A 24,196-nucleotide genomic window follows, 5' to 3' on the forward strand; every position below is an offset into this window, starting at 1 on the left:
CCACATCAACGACTGAGGCTGAATATGTAGCCTCATCTGATGCGGCGAAAGAGGCCTTATGGCTCGGTTGGCTGGCTTGCACGTTTCAACAAGCCGAATTCGGTTCAGCTCCAGTTGTCTATAGCGACAATCAGAGTGATGTCGTTCTATCGAAAAATCTGGTTCATCACAACGCCTCCCAACATATCGACGTTGGATATCACTTTGTTCGGGATTGTGTCATTTCAGGGAAACTTGGCCTTGAGAAGATACCTACAGCCGATAATGTCGTAGATGAGATGACCAAGTGTCTTTCGGCGGATCGATTTCGATCCCTTCGGCACCATATGTGTGTGATGAAGAATTAGTTGAATTGATTCGGACACTCAGGATGGTTTCGAACAATCATCATCAACAGTTCGAGGTTCGGTCTCAGCTCCTCATACCCTGGGCCGATTCAGCCTCCTGTTTTTCGGAGTTTGCCGACTCAAACAGAAATCTGATTTGTTTAGCGACTTTGTAAAAATTTGTATTGTCTACTTGCTTTCTATATTACAAATTTTCATTGTATACGCCCATTACGAGGGAGTGTCGAATATTGGTCTATAATGGTCATATTCACATTGTTCCCTTAGACAATTTAGGTTTAGGCCATTTATGTAAATATGTCAAATGGCAGTTGCCCTAGCCCAGTTAGTATATAAGGGGCTTTGTAACCTAGTTTGTTGTTGTTGCCATTGTGAGAGTACCGCCGCCTCCATTGTATTGTAACCATTCTCTGAATAATACTATTACATTGTGTGCATCTCTGTCTCCCTCTCTCTCAGATTCTCTGTTGTATCTTGCTTACATATGCTAACTCAGTGATCTTCATCTCAAGGTGTTGTTTCCACATTGGCGGGATTTAGTTCTCAACACGGGTTGGAGTCAGAAATTTCATGTCTCCTAGATATGTATGACTTAGTCATCGAAAGTGTGATGTTGGAACTCTATAATACAAAATGGTACAACTTGGTCTCAAGACTCAAGTTTGATGAGTATCGCATTGGCATCAATAATGATTTTCGAAATGAGGTCGTCCAACACATCAACAATGATGATGGGTTGCTTTGAAATTATGGGGACCCTAACCAATGGATAGTGGAGATGTTGTCCTTTCGTGACTTGGTATCCCCTTGCTTGACATGAACAAAGATAAACATTTCAGCACCTCACAATTTGTTGAAAATACTTCATCCTCAACAACAAATTGCAACAAGGGGGTTGAAAATAGTTTGCAACATGGCATATGGCACCATGTGTGACAAGGGATCATCCATGAGGCTCCTCGTCGAATTGTGAAGGGCCATTATGTAGGCCATCAGACAAATTGCAATAGTCTTAGTCCTTTCACATAAGCAAACACTACATCCTTGTTGCAAAAAACTACTATACAAAATGGGTCAAAACCAAACCACTCCATGCAATGCACAAACTTTGGGTGGTGTGCCTTCTTTACAAGAACATTTGGTGCAAGTTTGGTTGTTCAATCGGGTTGGTTAGTTATCAAGGTAGTAACATCATAAACCAAATAATTTGAGACCTCATGCACAAATATATCATGGTCAACAAGTAGTTTTTACAATTACCTGTATTCAAGCCCATATATTGGCTAAATCAACAAACAAAGTGTTTCAAACTATCTTTGAATAATTTTTTCAAAGTGATTTGCATTAATATGGACAAGAAGTTGCACTTCATGTTGCAAATATCATGTTCTAGGCTCACAAATGGGTGATGGCATCCTCCACGACATTTAGACTTGAAGATTCTGTGCAATAGAAGGTCTAAAAGAGGAGTAAAACCATGCACTTGAAGGTCCAAATTCGCACTCTCACATAAAATATTGCAAATGTTTTAAATTGATCCATGTTAATGGAAATAATGTCATATTATTTACTTTTAACAACACCACATAGCTGAATATTTCTAAAGTAGAATATTGGTCATAACCTACAAGAAATGTATACAGAAAACATGGTCATATTGTAATTTATGGAATCTAGCTTTTATTATGTGGCGATGACAAATACCATTTTTTAAGTTTCTATAATGATAAGGTGTGTGTTAGTTTTAGTTTAACTTGAGAAGTTCTCGAGGTTTCCATGGTTGCATGGAATCGAGAAGTAAGTGCTTTGTTGAAGTATGACATGATCTTTGCCATTGGCTAGGAATGACGTCCCTCAATCGCTTGGTAGTGACCATGGGAAATACGACACTCCAAGGTATGTGTATTGAAACTTTTGGGAAAACTCAATTCAATCCAAAACAAGAAGAAAGATTGTAGAAAAGTGCTAATAGATTCTTGAGACTACATTTGGTTCAAAATAGTTCCATACAATAAAGAGTGGGAAGTGATAGATAAAAAAAAGTAAGGAATAAACAACCAAAATTACACTCTTATGTAAATTCTTATAAATCGTTTAAATTGATCGAATACAAAATATAGAAAAGTGGTCATGGACTCACATGGTTACTATTGGTTCAAGGGAGTTTTGTGCAATGAAGAAATAAATGTGATAGATAGAAATGAAACAAAGAAAGGAGCAAATGGAGGTCTTTGAGTTTTTCGTGGCAAATTGTAAGTAATTGATTTTTTATGCCTTGGTTGTCATAGGCTCCCACGCATCCTCCTCATTTGCTTCCCAAAAAATATTATCCTTGTTGTTGAAGCTTGGGCATATTCAAATAGATTATAGACCCTCCATGAAAGAAGGCAACCCTAAAACATTAGCCTAGTCTTTTTTTTGTGGTTCCATAGGCGTTTCCCCCCTTTTCCCAAGTTGGTGTTTGCTATTCTTATCATGCATGTTGCCTAGTTTAATGTATTTGGTCACTTTTTAACTCTTGGCTCCCCAAGTCTAATTTATTTCTAGTAAGTGCCTAGGATAAATTTATTTCTAGTTGTCTCGTTATTTTTAGCAATCCAATATAGGCCTCGTAACCCAACACCATCCAATATTTTCAATGTCCAAAAATTGGAAGTAATTTGGTTAGACAATTGTGAACTTGTAGAGTTAGTCCCTAATAAGAGTTCCATTTCATTCAATTGACTTAGTAGAGTCTTTGTTGCACTCCAGTGGAGTTTAGTACACCTCGGTGTCAACAAGCCCTTGCCTTTGCTCTCTTAGATTCATGAGCCAACTCCTATTTCATGGATGTAGAGTTTTCCTTGACACAACAATTCCTCTGGAGCATCCTACATGACTAACCTCAATAGTAATCATTGATGGATGTTGCCTTGCCTTCGCATATAGTTGACAATTTTGAACTCGTTTTTGTAGTACATCATAATCTGACATGTGTAATCTCCTTCAACATTATTAGTAATACACTAGTTACAAAGCGCAATTTCAAAATCCCATAAGATCTTGATTATCTCACTACAAAGAGTATACCAATAGGTACCAACACAAGTAATACTTATATTTGCAATGTTAGCAACTCCATCCCCCAACGCACATAAGTTAGAGATTTTGCTTTGTACCAAATATTGAGAATTCAAATATGTCTTTAACAAGGTGAAGGGTTCAATGCATTTTGGGATTTGCATATTTCTAGTGCAACTTCATCAAGAATTACTCAAGGATCGTATTACCTCTCATAGAGCTTACATTGAACAATTAATCATTTACATGGTGTTCAAGAACAAGTGAAGTATTTATCCACTTAAAGCAAGTGTTTACGTATCCTAAATTTGGTTCATGTTGACCTACCAAGTTTTTCATCATTGAAGCAAATACATCTAATTTTGCATTGGAAGTATTTTTTTATTAAGCTATATGATGGAAAGATACATATAGTGATCTTTCATTCACATAAATTTGAAGTTGTAGAAACCAATGACTAGATTGATGACAAATATCTTCCAACCATTTTGGACTCATTTTACTAGTAATGGCATCTCTTAGAGGGTTCTACCCACCAAATGAATTATCACAAGAACCTCACATAATTTCAGAATGCTCAAGTCTTGAGTCGATGCTGAGCTCATTATGCATCATTTCTAGCACGTTTTGATTTCCTAATCAACTCGAAGAGGCAATATGGCAAGTCCTATGATTATTATTTTTATGATCCTATATGGCACCTTGGCTACGAGAACCTACATTTGACCACCAAAAGCAAATACTATTGGATCCTCATTGGCTAAAGGTGTTGGCAATTGATGACATGGAAGCATCCATAGACTCATCCAATATGTATTAAATCATATTGTTTCAATTCACACTTCTTGCTCGAGCTCCAATATATCTTGTAAAGATTGTGATAAGTTAATAGACATTAATGCCTTACTCTTTCAAAATAATCTTTGATATGTTTTTCAAAGCTCTTCTTGATTCTGCATATTGCAATATTGTCGTGATAGATCAATGGTTGGACATTTTAGACTCCAAATGACTTTGGAAGTGGTATTCAGAATGATTGTTAGCCTCAACTACATAATTTTGTCAAAGACTATATTTGTACTCGTGATGTATGTTGTCAATCCAAAATATCAAGACATCATCAACATGGATTGTTACAACTATTGTTGATCCCAAAGAGTCCCTAGAAATCCATTTCCTTGGATTCCATTATCAACCTCGTGCCTTTAAATGGTTTCGATGTCATTCTTACATTAATTTATAAATTTAGTAAGATGCCACATTTCTTTCCATGTACAAGGCTCCAAGGAGTCATTAGACAGTTGATTTGGTTATATGAGAAGTATTCATGCATCATGGTTTTCCAAATTACGTTATCAACTATCACAAGGCACAATTTGTTTCAAAGTTTTGAAAGCATTTCCTCAAGTTGCTTGGTATCTGTTGCAAGCTCTCTTCCAATAATCATTTACATAGTGAGAATCAACCGAACGCAGAAATTAAACCTTGAAGCAATATATTTGTTGATTCATCTTCATCAAATACAAAAAAATTATTGGGTTGATTTCTTATGTTTTGTGGAGTTTTCTTGCAATACTTTAGTGGATTTTCCACTAGGTATACTTCATTCTTTGAAGATTCACAATTTATAACTATTGAGAAACATCTACTTCAACTCCAAGTGGTCCAAACTAAGCTTACAACTAAATTACATAATGTAATGGCCTAACACAAACTCATTGAAGATCAACATTATCTACACTCTTCGCTAGAAGAGTCTAAGTTCCAAGTTGGTGATCATTTTTTGCTATTACAACACTATGCAAACTATATAACAAGTTGTGTTATCAACACCTTAATTCATTCTTGATCTCTGACCAGATCAATGATGTTCCATTTTGTCTAGATTTTTCTTTTGATATATGTCTTCATTTGCTTTCCATATATCATTTTTCGAACCTTATACTTCGTTCTCTGTCCCATATTGCATTATTCCCCCATTTGTTGCTCTTATACAAGGTTTAAGCCATTGTTGGGTAACAAAATCAATTATTTGGTGGATTGGTTAAGCTATACGCCCAATAATCGTAGAGAATCTCACTAATGCCACAACTTTTATAGAAAAATCATAGTTAGCTTCACGAGCCAAGTCCCAATTCATGAGTTGTGACCATTATAACTTCTTGTTTAAAGAAGAGGGGATAAAGTCATGAACATAAATAGAAAATGGCATTACCTTTTAGAGCTTTGAACTAACGACAATGTCTATCTTTTTTTATATACCAGAATTTGTAACATTTTTAATATAATCTGATACATTCTCACTTTAATGTTGATTGCCAAGTGGCGAGCATGCATGAGAGCAAGATGATGACCTTGCATTGATTCACTATTACTATATATATGTAAGATATTTTCATTATTTTACCATTCCAGTTCAATTTCAATCTTCAACAAACTCTTGTAATCTTGTCTCTTATTCGTACAAATTCTCTTTTTTCCATTTCTTTTCTTCCGTTTTCCAATTCAATATTGTTCATAGTTTTGGCCCATCACACATTAATCCAAGGGAGGTATCAAGTTGGAATTGGTCCATTAATTTTGCTTCATCCCAAGGAATATTGCAGGATAGAAGATGAAAAATTCCTAGTAAGCCGAGACAAGGCAATCACCTTATCACAACCATCGAATTTTGTTGATCATCATTCTCATACTATGTGTATATCGAAAGCTCTCCATGAAAATTCTTAATATAACCGTCAAATTCTTTGAGTAAAGGTAGCAATAGTGCAAACCATATTACTGTCGTTCATATCAACAAAAATCCAACTAGCATAGCTATATTAGTTGGACGCGCTTGATTTGGGAATCCTTGAAATTAGGATCGAGTACCATCAAAAATTCTTGAGACTAATCTTTATCTCTTTCAAGGATGTCTCTTCTATTGAAGATTATTGTCATAAAGATTGCAATGTCACTTCAAGTTGATAGACTTGTTTGTTGCTATGCCTTTCCAACACTTATTGTAAATCTCCTAGTAGTCTTTGGTTGCACTTCTCTCGAGCTATGGATTGATTCGTGATTCACTCCAAGCTAGATAGAACAAACATGTACTTGTGCATGCTAACAACTTCCATGGAAGAGACTTGAGAAGGAACATGGAACAAGGAGAAAGGAAATTGTATTATGAACAAGATGGACATGATTTACAAGGATGCACTAAACCCTAGCATTGAACCTGGAATTATTTAGACAACACAATGCCTCAAAATGTAAATTATGGTGCATACTAACAACTTCCATGGAAAAGAGACTAAGAAGAAACTAGGAGAAAGGAAAGTGTATATAAACAAGATGGACATGATTTACAAGGATGCACTAAACCCTAACATTGAATAGGAAATATTGAATAAACACAATGCCGCTTTTATATATAGTGTATGATCGTGCATGCTACTTATGAGTCCAATATTATGGACAAGGTTACAATACGTGAATATGTCCAATAAAATATATGGAATGATGCCAAGTTTCACATCACAACCTTAGTGGGAAGGTATAACACCAATCAAGACCTTAGTGGGATCGTGTTACCTCTCATAGAGCTTACATTGAACAAATAATCATTTACATGGTGGTGTTCAAGAACAACTGAAGTATTTACATATCCTAAATTTGGTACCAAGTTTTTCATCGTTGAAGCAAATACATCTAATTTTGCATTGGAAGTATCTCTTTATTAAGCTATATAATGGAAAGATACATACAATGATCTTTCATTCACATAAATTTGAAGTTGTAGAAACCAATGACTAGATTGATGACAAATATCTTCCGACCATTGTGGACTCATTTGAGTAGTAATGACATCTCTTAGAGGGTTCTCCCCACTAAATGAATGATCACAAGAACCTCACATAATTTCAGAAATGCTCAAGTCTTGAGTTGTTTTCCGAGAAGTGGCATAAGAGCATGGCGCATGTGTCCCAAGGAAACTTTGGCGAGCCGAGTTTTTGTTGGTCGATACAAGAAGGCGGCCAAAAACATAGGACACAGACACAAGAGTTTGTTCGCAAAAAATATCTTGGGCCACAAAACGAAAGGACGCCCTCCCCCCCCCCCCAAAAAAAAAAAGAAAAAAATATAACAAAAATCGAAAAAACGAAAAAGAGCATATGAGTGGAATTTGGCAAGGTTTGGGGGGGGGGTAGCCTGGACGGTCCAGATGAAAAGAAGGAATCGGACGGACCAAAACAAGCCACGTGGAGCTCAGCCATGGTCGGATCTAAGATAGGCCGAGGGAGATTGTGGGCCGTCGGATGGAGAGGAACCCAACGGCTGAGATGGGACAACGGTGGAGGAGAGGAGAATTTGCCAGGCCGCGTCGCGTCGCGTCGTCTTCTTCTCCGTTGAGAAAGAATATCTCTCTCTCTCTCTCTCTCTCTTCACACAGACGCACTCAAACCCTAATTCTTTCAAACTTCCTGCACAGAAACCCTAATATCCTCATCCAATTCGAGCTTCTACACCCCTCATCATACTTCAATTCCGCAGAGAACTTCGATACCCCGCACACATCCCTAATTTTGCTTTCTGCAGAGAAACCCTTCGTTCCTTCCCTTTCCGCAGCGATAGGTCAGTTTTCTTAACACCAATTTTGATATCCCCGGGTAGTGAGTGTTTTTCTAACCCTAATTTTCGTTTCTTCAGAGACAGGCGAACCTTTTTTTTTAAAACTCTAGTTCCAACTTCCACCTGAAGGGAATAGCAAGCTTCGTAAACGTGTTTTTTTTTTTTTGCCGACGCGCATTTCGTGAAACAGACTTCATTTCTCGTGTTCGTCGTCTTTGCTATATTGTCACAGATCGGAAGAGAAAGAGACCGCGGCAAGATCTCCATGGCTTCTCGTACTGTGATGGATGCTCCTTTCTGTCAAACGGCGAGCTCGTTGATCCAAGACATGGTTTCTTCGCCCGTGTCTGTGCAGGTCAAGGATGCTAGCAAAAGGAAACGGGTAAGTAAACTCCTCTTCGCATGTTCTTTTTCCTATCCATTTTCTCTTCTCTCCTCTCCTTCTCTGTCATTTTCTTTTCTTTCTCTGTTCACTCCTTTTTCTCCTTTTCCTTTTTCATTTCATGCAGCTTTGTTTAGTATAGAATTTTCGGAAAGAAAGAACTGTAAAACTGATTTGATCTCCATTGGGGCTGTGAACCAGGTGAACCGAAATGCTAAACTGAAGCAATGTAAGCTTGACGCTCGGAGGGAGCAATGGCTTTCCCAAGGTGAGGCATCTGTGGACAAATTTGTACCAAACTACCTTCGATTTTAAGCTAATAAGGATGTGCTGAATAAGATTTCCCATGAGGTGAGGTTGTCTTCGAAAAGATTGAACTTTTTTTTCTTTCCCGTGAATGAACGCCACAGGGAAACTATGATGGCTTTCTCAAGGTGAAGCATGTTTCTACAGTTTGTACCAGATAACGTAGAATAAATATCGTAGTCTTGTCTCCGTGTAAATGTGCTTCACTAGTTGAGTGCAGTTTGTTTTGCAAAGTGCATGATTGCACAGGCATATCATAACTTATCTTATAATGGTATCTTTCCTTTTCCCCTATGTGCTTATGAACTTGTCCAAAGTGAACTGTCTTTGGAAAGTTTTGAATTCAAACAGAAAGAATATTGTAGCTTAGCCTCTAATGGAATATTTTTCTCCCTGTTTTGCATGCTTTAGAAGATATACTAGAGGTGTTTTCTTCATGTATATGTGCTTATGAATTTGCTCAAGATTATTCATCTTTGCATAGTTTGACCTTTGTTTGATGCATGCAACAAATAGGATATCATACCTGACTTTTAACGAAGTCTTTTCTCCCCCTGGAGGTATGCTTAGTTAAAAAATACTCAAGGTGATACATCTTGGCACAGTTCAAACTTGACTCCATCATGTGCATGAATGTACAGGATATCATAGTTTGGTTATAATGGAGTTACTGAGGCATCTGTCCCGTTCATCCCAATTCCATATCTCATACTCAAAATTTTATGCACAGATTTCAGTATTTCCTAGAATGGAATCTTTTCTCCTTGTGGATGAGCATGACAATCACCAGTAGATATTAAAAAAGGGATTTTCATACACAAATTCCACAAACAATTGAAAGCATGCCATTTTACAAGCAAAACTGTGTATTGTTTCTTTCTTGGAAGAGGTTTTAGTGAGTGAGAGATTTCAATCCCTATACAGTTGATAGTGACATCTGCGAGAAGCCACAGTCTGTCTTGTTTAGACTAGTTTATGATCCAACTCTTACTCACTGTGGTTGTATCCAAGGACCTCCAGTGTGGTTTTAGTTAAGGATTTCTATTCATGTATATTTCTGTTGACCATTTGGAGCTTAGAATTTCCATCGGCATATTTTGGTTGGAGCTTGCAGATGATTGTCAGTGTGCTTTTATCCATACTTTTTTGTTTTTCTATTTGTTGGAGCTTTTATCAGCATGTTTAAGAAAAAGAAAGAAAAGAATGTCACTGTAGAGGCCATAATGGCCCGTGGGACCCACAAAAATGTTGACTTTATGATAAGATAGTATCTTATGAAGATCTGTGTGCTGAAGTTAAACTACAGTATAATCTAGGAAACAAATGCTAAAAGCTATTGACTGAGAGTATCAAAGGAGCTTTGTAATACAACATACAACCAATCAGAAGTGTTTTAATACTAGGACATCCCAAACTAGCCTTATGGACAACATTCCCAAAATATTCTAGAAAGTCATATGGTCTTTAAATGTCATGATGGACTTGGAGGTCTTGGCTGGAACATCTTGGAGCTCTTTAGAAAACTCTAAAATATTCCATAATGTACTTGACTCCTAGAATATTGTGGATTTATAGAAAACCTTAGGTTGGAGTTGAACATTTGAATTCTACAAGTGATTCAAAGCATGCCTTTGTAAAGGCTACTATATGACCTATTTCTTATTTGGAGTGATTGGAAATATGCCTTTGTAAAGGCAATATTATGTGGTTTTTCATATTTCGAGATTTTAGTGACAGGCCTGAGAGTGTGAGAGAGATGTCGATCCACGTGTCGTATGAGTAGATCATTTCGATTTTACAAATGATTGAAAGGATACCTTTGTACAGGCAAGATTCGTTGTTGTTTCTTAGATGGAGAATGGACCATGTATTGTTTCTTATTGGGAGTGGGTTTTAGTGACAGGGAAGCATGGAAAAGCAGAGGATCGGGATCAGCATCACACCATTTCTCTGGTAGATAGCCAGAACCCAAATGATCCTGGTGAGCTTGTAAACCCCACTGACCATGAGAATTCTTCACTTATAGGAGCCTTAGAACATCAGAGTATGGGAAAGTCCGAAGGAGTTTCAATACCATCTCATTTAGTTATCGAACGGCAAGATCGCCATCATGGGGAGGAGAATTCAGGTAAAGAGAATCTTGAAGTTAGAAGCTGCATGTCAGAATGTTCTGAGGTCGGTTCTTCACCTAAATCATGTGGCTCACAGAGCCCTAAGAGCAAGATCACTAGATGGGCCAAGGAAGAAGACATTGGAAGGTTTGGTGGTGAATTTGGTGAAGAATCATACAAAAAAGAAGACAACCTCCATTCGAGGAACTTACACAATGCCAACATTGCTGAACTCGAGCCAGATGGTAGTCAAATGATAATGTCTGGAACTAAGTCTAATTTACATTCTTATGTGGATTCTTCATATAAGGATGAAGAAGAAGGTATTGAATCAGTGGATGATGATTGGGAAGCAGCAGCTGATGCGTTGGAGTTGAATTGTATTCAAGACCATGCTGATGAAGAAACTCAAATCAGAACACTTACTATACAAAATGTTATGGAAACACCAGAGTATATTAGTTATACTACGAATAACAGGCCTCTGCCAAGAACACAATCTCAACCTAGGGCATGGAGACCCGATGATGAATGCCGACCTAGTTCTCTTCCTAGCCTTAGCAAACAGAACAGCTTTCCTCCACAAACACCATGGAAAGAACACCTACTATTCAATAATCATGATGGTGATGAGGTATCTCAAGAATTACTTTATAATAAGTCGGTGCCTTCTCTATGTCCAATATGTGCAGAAGAGCTTGACCAAACCGACTCTTCATTTGAACCTTGTTCTTGTGGATTCCAACTCTGCCTCTTTTGTCATCATAGAATTGCCTGTGATGATGGTAGGTGCCCTGGGTGTAGGAAATTTTATGTTGCAAAACCAGTTGCTGCTCGTAATGGTATAAGAGGCTAAAAGGTTGCTATGGTTTCGCATAGGCTCATCTGGTTGAACTAATGTTATAATGTAGGAATCTTCAGACTAATAGTCATGTAGGTATATTGTAGATTTTGCCTAATGAATGTATATGCCATAATTATGATCCATAATTTGTTTCTCTAGTCATTTATATTGCAAATGGAACCTAATTGACATCCTTTGTTTTGCTATGTACATGGCCTTATATCTCAGTTGATTGTGTAGACTCAAAGATGTATATAGGAGAGATTCTTGGGGTATATGGGATTGTTCTCGTTCTTATATTTTTTAGACAGGTTGTCTTAAACAAGAATGAGTTTTCGGTCATAAAGAGATTGAAACCAGAACAATCAAATCAAGCTTGTAGTGTTTGGAATATGTATTTTCTAGTACCTTTGGACCATACATTTGAAGTGTAATAGCAGGTTATATTTTGTTGTGAATGTGTTGTAGAACATTGTGAGCATTTTCTATGGCAAATCAAGCTTTGAAATCAGGCATAGATGGAAATGTTGAGATACTGCGATCGTTTTATATGTGAATTTGATTATATGTTTTTTGTCCTGATCTCATGGTTATATTTAAGCTCAAAACCATCACAGCATTTAATACCAATTCAAGGTAATGACACATGTTGAACATTTTAGGGCGTGTTCATGGTCTCATGGTTATACTTAACTCAAAACCATCAGAGCATTTACTACCAATTCGAGCTAATGGCACATTTTAGGGTTCACTCAAGAGTTGCTGAGGGAAGCATATCCATCATATTTTACATTTCTTTAATAATTTAGAACTCATTTACAAACAAATTTTTCAAACAAATGGTCATTTGTTTACATTGTTTTTAAGGTGCAAAGATGTTTGAGATTTTGAGAGTAAACAGGTTAATAATACAAAACAAAATGATTATAATGTGTATGGGTTGAGATTGATAGTGATTTGAGGGTTAACAAGTAAATGGAATGCTTCCTCTTAACCATGGCAAAATAATGCTAAACTATGTATACAAATCTTGAGTCAATGCCATGCTTACAGGGGTTTTCAGAACTGTATTCAGTGTTCACCATTCATTTAACAAGAGACTCTACCCTCTGCAGTACATTACGCTCCAAGGTTGTCTAACATAATGTTACCAATTCCCTCATTAACTTTTTTGAATAGGATATTTGCCCTCATATGAGCAATGGTTACAAAGGAGATTGTAAGAAAATTAATAAGATTGAATAACTATCACATATTGGACATATTGGAGATCAAATAGAACATTAATCCTCTACGGGGACCTCTTGGTTCATGGATTTGATTCATGTATGATAAGAGGATAAAACATAATAGCTTAGAAAAAGAATATCATCATGCACATATAATATTAAGAATGATCTTGTGTCAATAAATTGCCACCCCTGCAGCAAAACCCAGTAAATCTAACTTCTTAATCCAAATAAAAGAGTGTTACTATCTTCCGAAGATTTTTCGCTTCCCAGCATGTCTCCAATAAGAGTTTACTGTCATGAAAAGCAAAGCATATCACCTGCTGAACATGTGATAGAATGTCCATATTGCAAATCCTGAAGACAAACAAAAGGAATCAAGAAATACACCAAGTCATACTGGAGAGATTATAGAAAGATATATCCTATCAGAGTTAAGAAACGATGTGCAAGAGAACTCAAGTTTATTGATTGAAGCAATCCCAATTTGTTGATGTTTTGTGATTAACATTATTATATCAGTCAAAACAGGATACCTGCTTGCTTCGACGAGAGGAAGACTATCATTATGAGGCATCTCTATAACGTTTTGAACCTTACATAAAGAAAATGTACATTTTTCAGAAGTATTCTAAAGTATTAAATATCTTATTTCAGAGAATACCAGAAATTATCTCAAAGTTCTTACTTTCAATAGCAATTCCTGGCTTTCCGGAGGTTGTTTCTTTAGACTATGAGGCAAAATAACTGTCAATAAATCTGGCCTTTCAGCTCTCAATGCACCACGAATAACTGCAGCATTTGTGCCTGAAGCTCCTGAGGTGAAAACATGATTTTTCTACATGCATAAAAGCAGAGACATTAAAGTTAGGGTGTAATATTAAAGTTAATAAGACTCCATCTAAGCTAAAATCCTATATATTTGTAGTGTGAGATGCCCAAAAGTTAGGGTGTAATAATAGGGTTACCATATTCAGACCGAATTATTGCATACATACCGTGATCACCATCGCATAACTGAGCACTTCAATGAGTTGTTGATGTGTAAAACCCATATTTCTTGTTCCAAAGAATCCAATGGCAGTAGGTCCTTGTTGTTGTATTGCCAAGAGTTCCTGTTCATAGAATGATAACAAACCATTATTATAATGTCTACACACACATGCCACAATTTAAAATTTCCACAATCTTTTTCATTGTATTTATATCAATTGCTTACATAATTCTAATCTTCTATATTCTGGCTAGAATATTTGACAAAAATATAGTAAGGCACAATCAGAAAACCTAGTTCACTAACACTCTGCTCCACCAACCAGCATAATAAAATATTAATATGCAACAAAAAAGTCAAACAATGAGAAATAGCATTTAAGGGTACATTTAGAATAGTGTCAACCTAATCTTCCTGGAACTACATTTATGCATGTATACCTTTGTGCTTGTTTCAGGCAGTTTGAAACCTTGTGATGTATATTATTGTGATTTCAATATATTAAAAATCCAATGTCCTATATTCCTAATGTTACAACCACACTCCCCAAATCAATTAATTAACCTAACAAACATGAAGATTGCTACAATTTGACCAGGCACCCAATCATAATTCCCCAAGCTGAGTGTCTACGTCCAAACAGTGAACAGGGCCATCAGATGAATCATGAAACAGCGAACAGGGCCAACCACAAGGATTAATTGCCACAACCCTCAGGTTTACGTCCAAACCAGTCATCCAGAGTGTCTTAAGGAAAATAATCACCCACACACCAATGGACCTACTCTAGTCTTCAAATTCCCAAGTCCTAATTACCTAGTTATCCATATGTTCATAAACATCTTACAGATGGTTGTTTGACTGATGAGAGTGAGGCCGGATAAAGACAAAATGTTGCAAATTTGTTAAGTCTTCCTTGACATGCCAATCTTACAAAATGAAAATATCAACAAAATATGCAGTTCTCCTACCTGCAAGTAATCCAAATCTGGTATAACCCTAAACTCTGGTTCTGCTGTAGCTGTACCAAGAACAACAGCTTCAGTTTGAGAAATGAGTTCATCTCCATAAGCATGCAACCTCCATCTTCCATTTTGAGAACTCTCTTTCTCAATCGCATATAGTTTTTTCCGGCTGCTCCTCTCCAGACTACCTACACTGCACTAAATTGTTGTCATAAGATGTTGCTCAAGTATTCATATGGCTTAACATTAGAACAGTAAAATGTCAACTCACAAATAAGAGATAAGTGTAGGGTCAAAACCATTATCAAGAAATAAAAGCAAGAAATAAAATAAATATCATAGAAATAGTTTGGCACTTCTTAAAATCTAATTACTTGAGCTACATTGCTTCGGTATATTAAAACACAGTTTTCTATGGAAACATCTTTGGCTAGAGATATTTGCATATGATGTTGTGTTACCATCATAGTGAAGAGGGAATTTCTCTCATAGACAGAATTTCTATACCTGAAGATAATGTGCATGTCCCAAAAACAATTTGTATTCATTATGTATCCTTTCATGACATAGACATAATCAATCACTAACACTAATGGCTCTGGCTACTTGTATTCACAAGGGTTTCGGAGTAAAACCAACTCAACAATGAAAAGTGGTTTTGTAATGATGACGTCACCTAGACAATTCATTAAAATGTTATGAATTAATGAATTCCAAAACTTTAGACGTCTACTTGATTGTAATCCAGATATCCATCCTTATGTTGAAGCTTAAAACCCTAGGTCATTCCGTTAGCTATGATATTCCTGTCTTTGGTCTTTTTTCCAGTATGTGAAGGAATAACCTAATGAAATATTAGCAATGATGCTACAAAGATACTGTATCCACGCTGATTTAATTTCATTACTAGTTATAAGATATTACCAATAGTCATGGCCATCACACTTCATCATGAATAGAGATGCATAACTTGCAATTAAAAATCTATTACAAGACCTAACATAGTTTTTGATAACATGTAATGGTGGTACAAGCATGCCCAAAAGCATTGACAATTCTTGCAATTATGTAGGTTATGGAACATTTGAATGCAGAGGTGGATATGGAGCTATAAGTCTCTCATTTTACCATTGAAACATTTGAAGATGTTAAGAGTGAACTGACCCAGTTTCTTCGTGGAATAATCTCATGGTGGCTGAAATGGTGCATAAGTAGATTTAATTGAGCAGAACAAGACACAAAAGTATAAGTGTAAACACCATGCAATTTACGTTTCTCAAATCATCTCTTATTTTACCATCAAAGGTGTATTTCATCCTTTGAAATCCTCTTGCGGAAAACCTTTTCCGGGTTTTCCATTTGCTATTGCAAAAGGAAGAAAGTTTCCCATTTCAATACCATATTAGATAGCAGTCGAAAAATCTTTTGCTGGTAGTTCTTCAGGGTCATATATTCAAGCCATGTTAGAAGATACAGAATCAACATCATTTTTCCCAAATTAGTAAGGATTTCTCAAGTTATCTAAAGGCATGATATACTCAAGATATGTTAAAAAATATGGCATCAACATCATTCCCAAATTAGTGAATTTTTCACAACTTATATAAAAGCATGATATATCGAGATATGTTAGAAAATATGGCATCCATATCATTCCCAAATTAGTAAGTTTTTCCCAAGTTATCTAAAAGTATGCATATTTTGCAATAAGGGACTTCACCAAAAGGTTATAAACATTCGTCTGGATTTATTGGAGGAAAAAAACCGTTCCTAAAGAGTATTCCCAATATTTGAAGGTTTTTACTTTAAAGCATCTTGAGATTTAAAGATTTAAAGTTGAAATATTTTAATTTTGCAACTGCACACTAAACATACAAAAGAAAAAAGGAAAAAATGCCATAGCCGAAACCAGGTCTCATCTCAACTGTATAATAAGAAGAAGAAAAAAGAAAGAAAAACTTCGAGAAACCGTAGGTGTAACGTGAACATTTGATGAAACAGAAAACCAATGAACCAACCTGTGATGGGGGATGACATCTATTCTATGGAAAGGAGAAGAAGCTGAAACATGGGCAGCAGAACTCATGAAGAAGAAATCGGATAGGTAAGCAGAGTGCTGCGCGCACAGAGGAGGAGAAACCATCATCGCCACAGCTTCGTCAGTGAAGACACAATATATAAAATATCTTCTGTTTGTTTCAGGTTCAAACTTGAAAAGCAACCCAAAACACAGAGAGAGAGAGAGAGAGAGAGAGAGAGAGAGAGAGCATATAGAAAATGTTGGAGAGAAATTCACATCTTACTATTCGGCTCAGGCTCCGGCTCAAGCTCCGGCTCCGGCTCAGGCTTAGGCTCAAGCTTTAGGCTCAAGCTCCGGCTCTGGCTCCCATTTACACTCTTTGTGTGTGCCGATGCAATTGAATGTATTTGTTCAGATCAGTGACATGGCTCCGGCCAGAGCTCTAATAAAATACAAATAAAAAGAGGATCTTGAAAGCTTCCTTCCTTCGTATGAAGACTTGACAAGTCGCAAAAACGTCTTCGCTTGGACCTCGATGGCCCTTTGTTTTCACATTTCGTGTCCATTCGAGATGCTAGAAGACTTTGAGAACCCTTATGTTGAACAACTAGAGGTGCATTCACAAGTCATGACATCTCTGATTAGTAGGCCTGAAATAGCTTTAGGCGAGCTCACAAAATGAGAAGTGAGCATACAACATGTGGTGATGAGCGTTTGGAGAGGTAACCCAAAGATGGGAACATGCATGTGAAAGAATGTATCTTTCGGGAAGAATCAAGTGAATGTGCTTTGGTCTTTATCATGAATAGACGAAGACAATTGACAATTCATATCCAACTCGGTCATTGAAGGTGTTATTTGCCACACCAAGGGAAACGTGCATTTTCTTCTCTATCCGCACAACCTTTGTGATTTATGGAATATTGGTTGGTATGAGTTTGAATCCTTGTTAGCATCCTTAAACACTATAGACTCCACCCCACTTTTCTGACCTCTCAATCACTTTTGTCACATAAGTGGGAACCCAACCAAAGACAAATGACCAAAGAGGTATTTGAGTCAACAACACACTTTGTTGAAAGTTAACATTTGATAGGAGAATGATATCTTTTATGTACGTTTGCAGTAAGTGTGAAAAGGATCGATTTTATGTTCTCATTTGCCAGAATGACATCTTTTATTTTCTAAACAATTTATCTGCTTAAAAATAATTGATTGTTGATTGCAAAACAAAGACTTCATTTTTATATGGAACTATTTCTTGATTTAGATTGGGAAATTTGGAGATCAACACGTATTATAGGTGGTGACATTTGTTCAAATAAAGATGAAAAGAATCTTTCATTGAATAAAAAATTAGGCACTTCTAAATCATTTCCATGTTGCATCTTGACATATAGAGGGATATCGATACATGAATATTATGTGTGACTATGTCATATGACATCCTAGCATGTTATTGACTGCTTATAGTTCATGTTTTGTTAAGCATGAAAGTAACACAATCAACACGGATGGCATTGTACTAGAAATGAAAGGTTGAGCACTAACTTTACCGCTCAACCAACTGAAGCTAAATGTTAAAGAACATTGCTTTGATAATGAATGCAACTACCTAAATGAGTAGTTTTGCCTAGGGAATACAAGCACAACTCAAATGATATCCTCATGGGTGCAGAGGCAAGGATAGCCTTGCCTAAATTCCATAATTTTTGTTGTTCTAACATAATGCTTGATTTGCTTGAATGCCTTTATTGTAAATCTACAATACTTTCTTGATGGGGGTGCATATAGTCATGAAGACATCACCTTAACTATATTTTGCATTGGACCTCTTGTTAAAACTTGGCTACATGATGAGCTTGTAAGTTGTATCTCTCTTACCATTAGATATACATGCATGGCCTTGTAATTATTATCATTTGCTCTTTGTATGTGGTTATATTATATGCTTGTATGTTCTTGGTCTATGGGAACCACCATCCCTTATAATGTTTTTGTTTTAGCCTAACTTCCCACTCCTCTCATGCAACCCATCTTGCTAGACACATAATTTGGGCTGCTAGAACTAACAAACAATAAGCCATCAACATGTGAAGGGGCATTGGTCCAACAAGGCTTCTATGTATGGTTGGCAACCAAGGCTTAACCAATCTCTCCTCCACACTCTTATACTATTGGCATTGGAGGATACCATCTCCCACAATACATAAACCTATCACTTGACCATTCAAAGATAACATTCACTCTCTCACACATACACCACTCACACGGAGTAACCCTCAATGACTAGATTTAAGTATTTATTGACCCATGTGGGCGTTTCAATATTTTTCCTCTTATCAAGAAGTGGGAAAATATTAAACGATCGGGGGTTACCATCCTGTTTGTTAATGAATCTACACTTGACCATATTGGCTCGAGAGTGTTTTTCAAGTCAAACAACACAATGTGTGCATATTATTCTATCATGTATTCTGATCATTTGGATGTATCAAGACTATCATATGTGCATATATGACCCAAATAACACATGTGCATATATGATTGTGTCATGTGTTTTTCCCATCATGCATATTCCAATTTGTTAACAAATCTCCTTTTGCCACATTGAGCCAAAGTGCCTTTCGGTCCCCATTTCATGTAAACTTGGATCCACATTTTGAAAGTGAAGTACGAATCCAATAGATAGAGTATGATTGCTCATCACTGCCCATAGAAAGAGAAGACTTTGGAGGATAGGCTTTGCTTTTGTAAAGTTCAAATAAATATACCATCACTTATATATTATGTGCACACCCTATGCACCAGCACGGGAATTTTTCGCCATTGTAAGACATGGTTTAACAAAACATTATAAGCTCAAGTGCTTGCCAAGTAAATCAAGACATGGTTTAACAAACATTATAAGCTTGAGTCCGTTACATTTCCCTTTTGGCAAAACAAAATACAGAAAGATGGCACCATTAATGATGCCATTATGTGAGTGAAATGAGAGAAGATGGGGGTGGTAGGAATGACAGTAAGTTCATACACGAACGACATTTTAATTTCAAGCTCCTAAGTGCTGCATGTCACAAAATCCTCTTGATTATATTTTGTTCACTTCTTGGCAATGCCAATTCACAGCTATCAAAACAAAATTTGGGTAATATATTTATGTACACCAGCCTCCACCCTCCCTACATGATATATCTATCTACCAATTAACGAAAGATGGGCTTTCAAATGAATGAATATATATGCCTAAGCAATGCTAACAAAATCTAAGAACAAAAAATAGATTCAGCCCGATTTGTTGCCAACCCCAGTTGTCAATCCAAAGCCATAAGGAAACAAAGGGTCGTAGTTTTCGTCACCCCAATTCATAGGAAGTTGATCCACTCGCTTGAACCACGTCCTAGGGGACTTCCCTTGGAAATCATAGTCTCCGAACAACACATCAGCAACACCCGCTCCTTCGGTACCCGGAAGCCATGCGGCCACGAGAGCATTCATTGTCGGCAAATAAGGTTCTATCACCAATGGCCTTCCCGATATCAACACCACCACACACTTCAATGCGCCGCACACATTCTTTATCGTGTCGAGGCCATCTTGTGGTATCGTCAAATTGTCGCTGTCCCCGAACATCTCGGTGTATGTTGGCTCACCCACAACTACCACCGCATACGAGAATCCATTGCTCCCCACGAAGCCCGGGTCAGGCGAGACTTGGTACACCACTTGAGTCGTTGAGCTCACTGCACTCTTGATACCATCGAGGATAGTAGTCCCTATTAGATAAAAGGAGTGATTACTAGAATCAGCAGCAATGTTTTTTGTATATCATCAATCTGTTGGCTACTCAAATGTATGATGCTCAAAGTCTAGGCAAACAATAAATTAGTTTACAACCTTGATGGGTTTTTTACATACATAATGTTTCAGAAACCAGACTTTTTTTGCATCTACTTATAACTTGGAAAATCCTTTATTGTATATACATACAATGGCAAACAGATATAATCCTCAATTTCTCAATTAACTGTAAATCACCAACCTTATCATACATATTCAAAAGGTTCTGATAAATATAAACCTTGTAAATTCACTGCATACACAATACAATAATAACATACTACTAATACAGAGATGGTGAATAAACGAACATTGTACTTACCAACAGTAATGGCTCCGGGGCTCCCTTGCCAACCAATCGTCCACCCTCCACATTGCAAGCCTATGTCATTGGCATGGCTACCAGCCACAAGTATTTTGGATGCTGTCTTGCTTAAAGGCAACACACGATCAGTTGCACCATTATTACCATTCTTCAATAGAACCAATGACTTCCTTACAGCTTCTCGAGCAACATTCCTGTGCTCTTGGTTCCCAACCATTCCCAACAAACTTCTATCTGCATAGGGCTTCTCAAATAATCCAGCTCCAAATTTAACTCGTAGAATTCTTCGCACAGCATCATCGATCCGGTCATGGCTTATACTTCCTGAGTTCACTTGCTCCATGACAATGTTGATGAATTCTTGATAATTGAATGGAACCATCACCTAAATTTAAAATGGCAAGAAAACTATCAACGTCATATGCCAAGCTAAGTGAATTCAACAAAATTAATTGCGTCCAATCAGGAATCTTCTTACCATATCCAACCCAGCATTGAGCGCCAGATTCACACTGTTGCTGTAGTTTGTATTCGCTGGAGTGGCAATCCGGTCGACTGCCTCCCAATCCGATATTGTGAAACCCTATCGAGATCAACAAAGGAGCAGCTATAGAGATCACAAAAGAAAACCTGGAAATATTTGAATTGAATATTGTTATTACCTGAAAGCCCATTCTTTGCTTCAATATGTGGTTAATCAGGTACTGATTTGCACTCATCTTCACGCCATTCCAGCTTGAATAAGAGATCATAATGGTGGATACACCATATGCAATGGCATCATAGTAAGGGCGCAAATGGATGCTTCGAAGTGATTTATACGAGGCAACCGTGTTACTTTCATCAATACCACCAGTTGTTCCACCATCACCAACAAAATGCTTAGCACAAGAAACAACATTGGATCTGAGGAAGAAACCAACACAGATCAAAAACTGCACTTACAACACTAGGATACATGAAATATAACTTATTTTATCGGTAAGGGATATTAGGATTCATACCCTCCTCCAACATAAGGCAATCCTTTGGGATACCCTTGAGGGGGTGTTCCTTGAAGGCCAAGAATAATCTGCGCCATTTGTTGGACAAGTTTAGGATCTTCACTGTAACTCTCATAGCATCTGCCCCACCTTGGATCCCTAGCAACCTATTCAAAAATCATCAGCCATGATATTTTGTGAGAAAACATCAGCCAGCACCTCCTTGTCGGGTGATATAGAGATCTTCAAAATCAAGAAATTCACTCACCGCTATACAAGGTGCGAAAGCATAAGGTATTCCAGTAGCCCTGACTTCCAAGGCAGTAGCGGCACCAATTCTTTGAACCAGCTCAGGGTCTCTGAGGATGGATACAATGATTAGACAGCAATCCAAAGGAATTCCAAGGTGAACATCATTGAGTTTTTTTTCTTTACTTCCTCAGTTATTTCATATGGTTTCCCTATATATAATGATCACTCACCTAGTGGCTCCAAGGCCAATGTTATGTGGGAAGATAGTGGCTCCGTACACATTGTTATGACCATGAACAGCATCAATGCCATAGATTATAGGGATTCCTAATCGAGTACTTAAGGCGGCGTTCTGAAATCCATCCACCATGTCTGCCCAAGCACTTGGGGGTGCATTTGGGAATGGTGCACTTCCTCCACCACTCAACACACTACCTGCTTATTCATTAAAAGGGTTAGAAACCCATGGATGAAACAAAATGACAATGCAGGCAAGAATCAAACCATGTTTGAGATGCATCATGCGTTAATGAAGACGAATGGTGTATTAATAATGAATTATGCTATCTCAATCAAGAAAAGAAATATGGTTCTCCAGGTCTGCATGAAGAATGTGATAATAATGACATTATCGTAAACGTTGATTGATGTACAGTTCGCCAAGATTGATCATGGCATCAACAATGCATGGATCAGGAATCAACCATATATGAGGATCTCTTGGGCTATAACAAAAACTGTGGCCCAAGGTGAGATCTGTTCTTTGACATGCAAACTGTGTATTAAATAAGTGTTTAACCAGGAGATACGTAGTGATGTTCCTCAGGCGAGCATAATTCACTCGGATTAAGTAGTTCAGGGGTTAAGCTTACTCCATGGAAATGTTTATGTCCAACTATGATTAAGCAATTCTAAACAACAGAAATAGCATCAAATAATCACGCCTTCAGTTCAGAGTGGAATGTTTTCAATTCAAGCAAAATAAATGCAATACGCTCATAGAATCATTAATATGCACACATATGACGAAATAGTTCGGGTCGAAAATGAAGCACGATTTCATCAAGAGATGGAAAGAACTCGTTTCTTGTAAGCATAACTATCACTACCTAGCAGATGAATCAGGCGTTAATTGAGGTACACGAGCCAAAAACTCTCAAGATTTTATAACAAGTGAAGCTGGACGATCCTTTTAAACATGCACTATGACGCAAAGAAAGTATATACTCAGTTCCAGGAAGAAATGTACCATGGACGCGAGAATCAACCTTTTAAATGATGACATTAAAAATGAATCATGCTCCATATGAATCAACCATTATCCATGGACTATACGATTTCAAGCACAGATGAAGGCATTACGGCCTAATATCGAAAAACACCATAATCAAAACGCTAAGGTTCCTTACATATGAAGAAAGTGCGCATTGTTTTCGAAACAAAACACATCTGAGTGAATGAATACGCGAATGCGGTGTCCTTATAATTATTATAAAAATTCGAAAAGAAAATTTTAAAAAAATCACAAGAAGCAACACGAATAATTATAGAATCTTTAACGGCATAGAGATTGTACTATCCTAGCTGTAGCAAGCGTTAATGTATCTATTATTACCTATGAAGAAGTTCTGGACGACAGAATTGGCATTCTCCACCGTGCGCTCAATTTGAGTCATTTGACCTATTTTCTCAGCCAGAGTCATGCGAGAGAGTAAATCCTCCACTCGCTCATCCACAGACTTCGATGGATCCTTGTACAACAACAGAGAGGCGTCGTCTGCAGAAGCAACATCTAGCAGAGAACTGAAGGAAGCCATGAACGCTAGGGATTGCAAGAGGAAGAAGAGGAAGACAGTGTAGGAGTATCGAGCTTGCGGGGAAGAAAGAGAAGGGGAACGAAAAGAAGAAGAAGATGACGATGATGATA

The 24,196-nt window shown here is 37.2% G+C and overlaps 3 protein-coding genes across 8 annotated transcripts; 1 reads left to right on the plus strand and 2 right to left on the minus strand.

Moving 5' to 3' along the window:
- Positions 1-8,118: 8,118 nt before the first annotated feature.
- LOC147861725 (uncharacterized) lies at positions 8,119-12,119 on the plus strand. 6 transcript variants are annotated; one of them, XM_087322256.1, is made up of 4 exons: positions 8,120-8,400; positions 8,602-8,668; positions 10,604-10,659; positions 10,733-12,119. In XM_087322256.1, the coding sequence occupies exons 2-4, from the start codon at positions 8,655-8,657 to the stop codon at positions 11,671-11,673; spliced, it is 1,011 nt and encodes a 336-aa protein (XP_087178382.1). In that variant the 5' UTR covers positions 8,120-8,400; positions 8,602-8,654; the 3' UTR covers positions 11,674-12,119. The 6 variants fall into 6 exon arrangements, with proteins under 6 accessions (XP_087178379.1, XP_087178382.1, XP_087178383.1 ...); XM_087322257.1 differs by having other exon boundaries at positions 10,610-10,659; XM_087322253.1 differs by having other exon boundaries at positions 8,119-8,400; positions 10,610-12,119.
- A 777-nt stretch (positions 12,120-12,896) lies between these two features.
- LOC147861726 (uncharacterized) lies at positions 12,897-17,096 on the minus strand. The gene is made up of 6 exons (XM_087322259.1): positions 16,868-17,096; positions 14,856-15,042; positions 13,889-14,005; positions 13,579-13,728; positions 13,427-13,485; positions 12,897-13,247 (listed from the first exon to the last, which is right to left on the minus strand). The coding sequence occupies exons 1-6, from the start codon at positions 16,993-16,995 to the stop codon at positions 13,112-13,114; spliced, it is 777 nt and encodes a 258-aa protein (XP_087178385.1). The 5' UTR covers positions 16,996-17,096; the 3' UTR covers positions 12,897-13,111.
- A 3,020-nt stretch (positions 17,097-20,116) lies between these two features.
- On the minus strand, positions 20,117-24,196 carry LOC147861727 (uncharacterized). Its single transcript, XM_087322251.1, has 8 exons — positions 23,885-24,196; positions 22,500-22,704; positions 22,286-22,376; positions 22,039-22,184; positions 21,697-21,940; positions 21,513-21,617; positions 21,032-21,419; positions 20,117-20,645 (listed from the first exon to the last, which is right to left on the minus strand). The coding sequence occupies exons 1-8, from the start codon at positions 24,084-24,086 to the stop codon at positions 20,155-20,157; spliced, it is 1,872 nt and encodes a 623-aa protein (XP_087178377.1). The 5' UTR covers positions 24,087-24,196; the 3' UTR covers positions 20,117-20,154.

This window comes from Azolla caroliniana, unplaced genomic scaffold (genome assembly GCF_043228905.1).
Source record: "Azolla caroliniana isolate FFs.n. ecotype wild unplaced genomic scaffold, voAzoCaro1.0.p SCAF_7, whole genome shotgun sequence".
Classification (NCBI taxonomy): domain Eukaryota; kingdom Viridiplantae; phylum Streptophyta; class Polypodiopsida; order Salviniales; family Salviniaceae; genus Azolla; species Azolla caroliniana.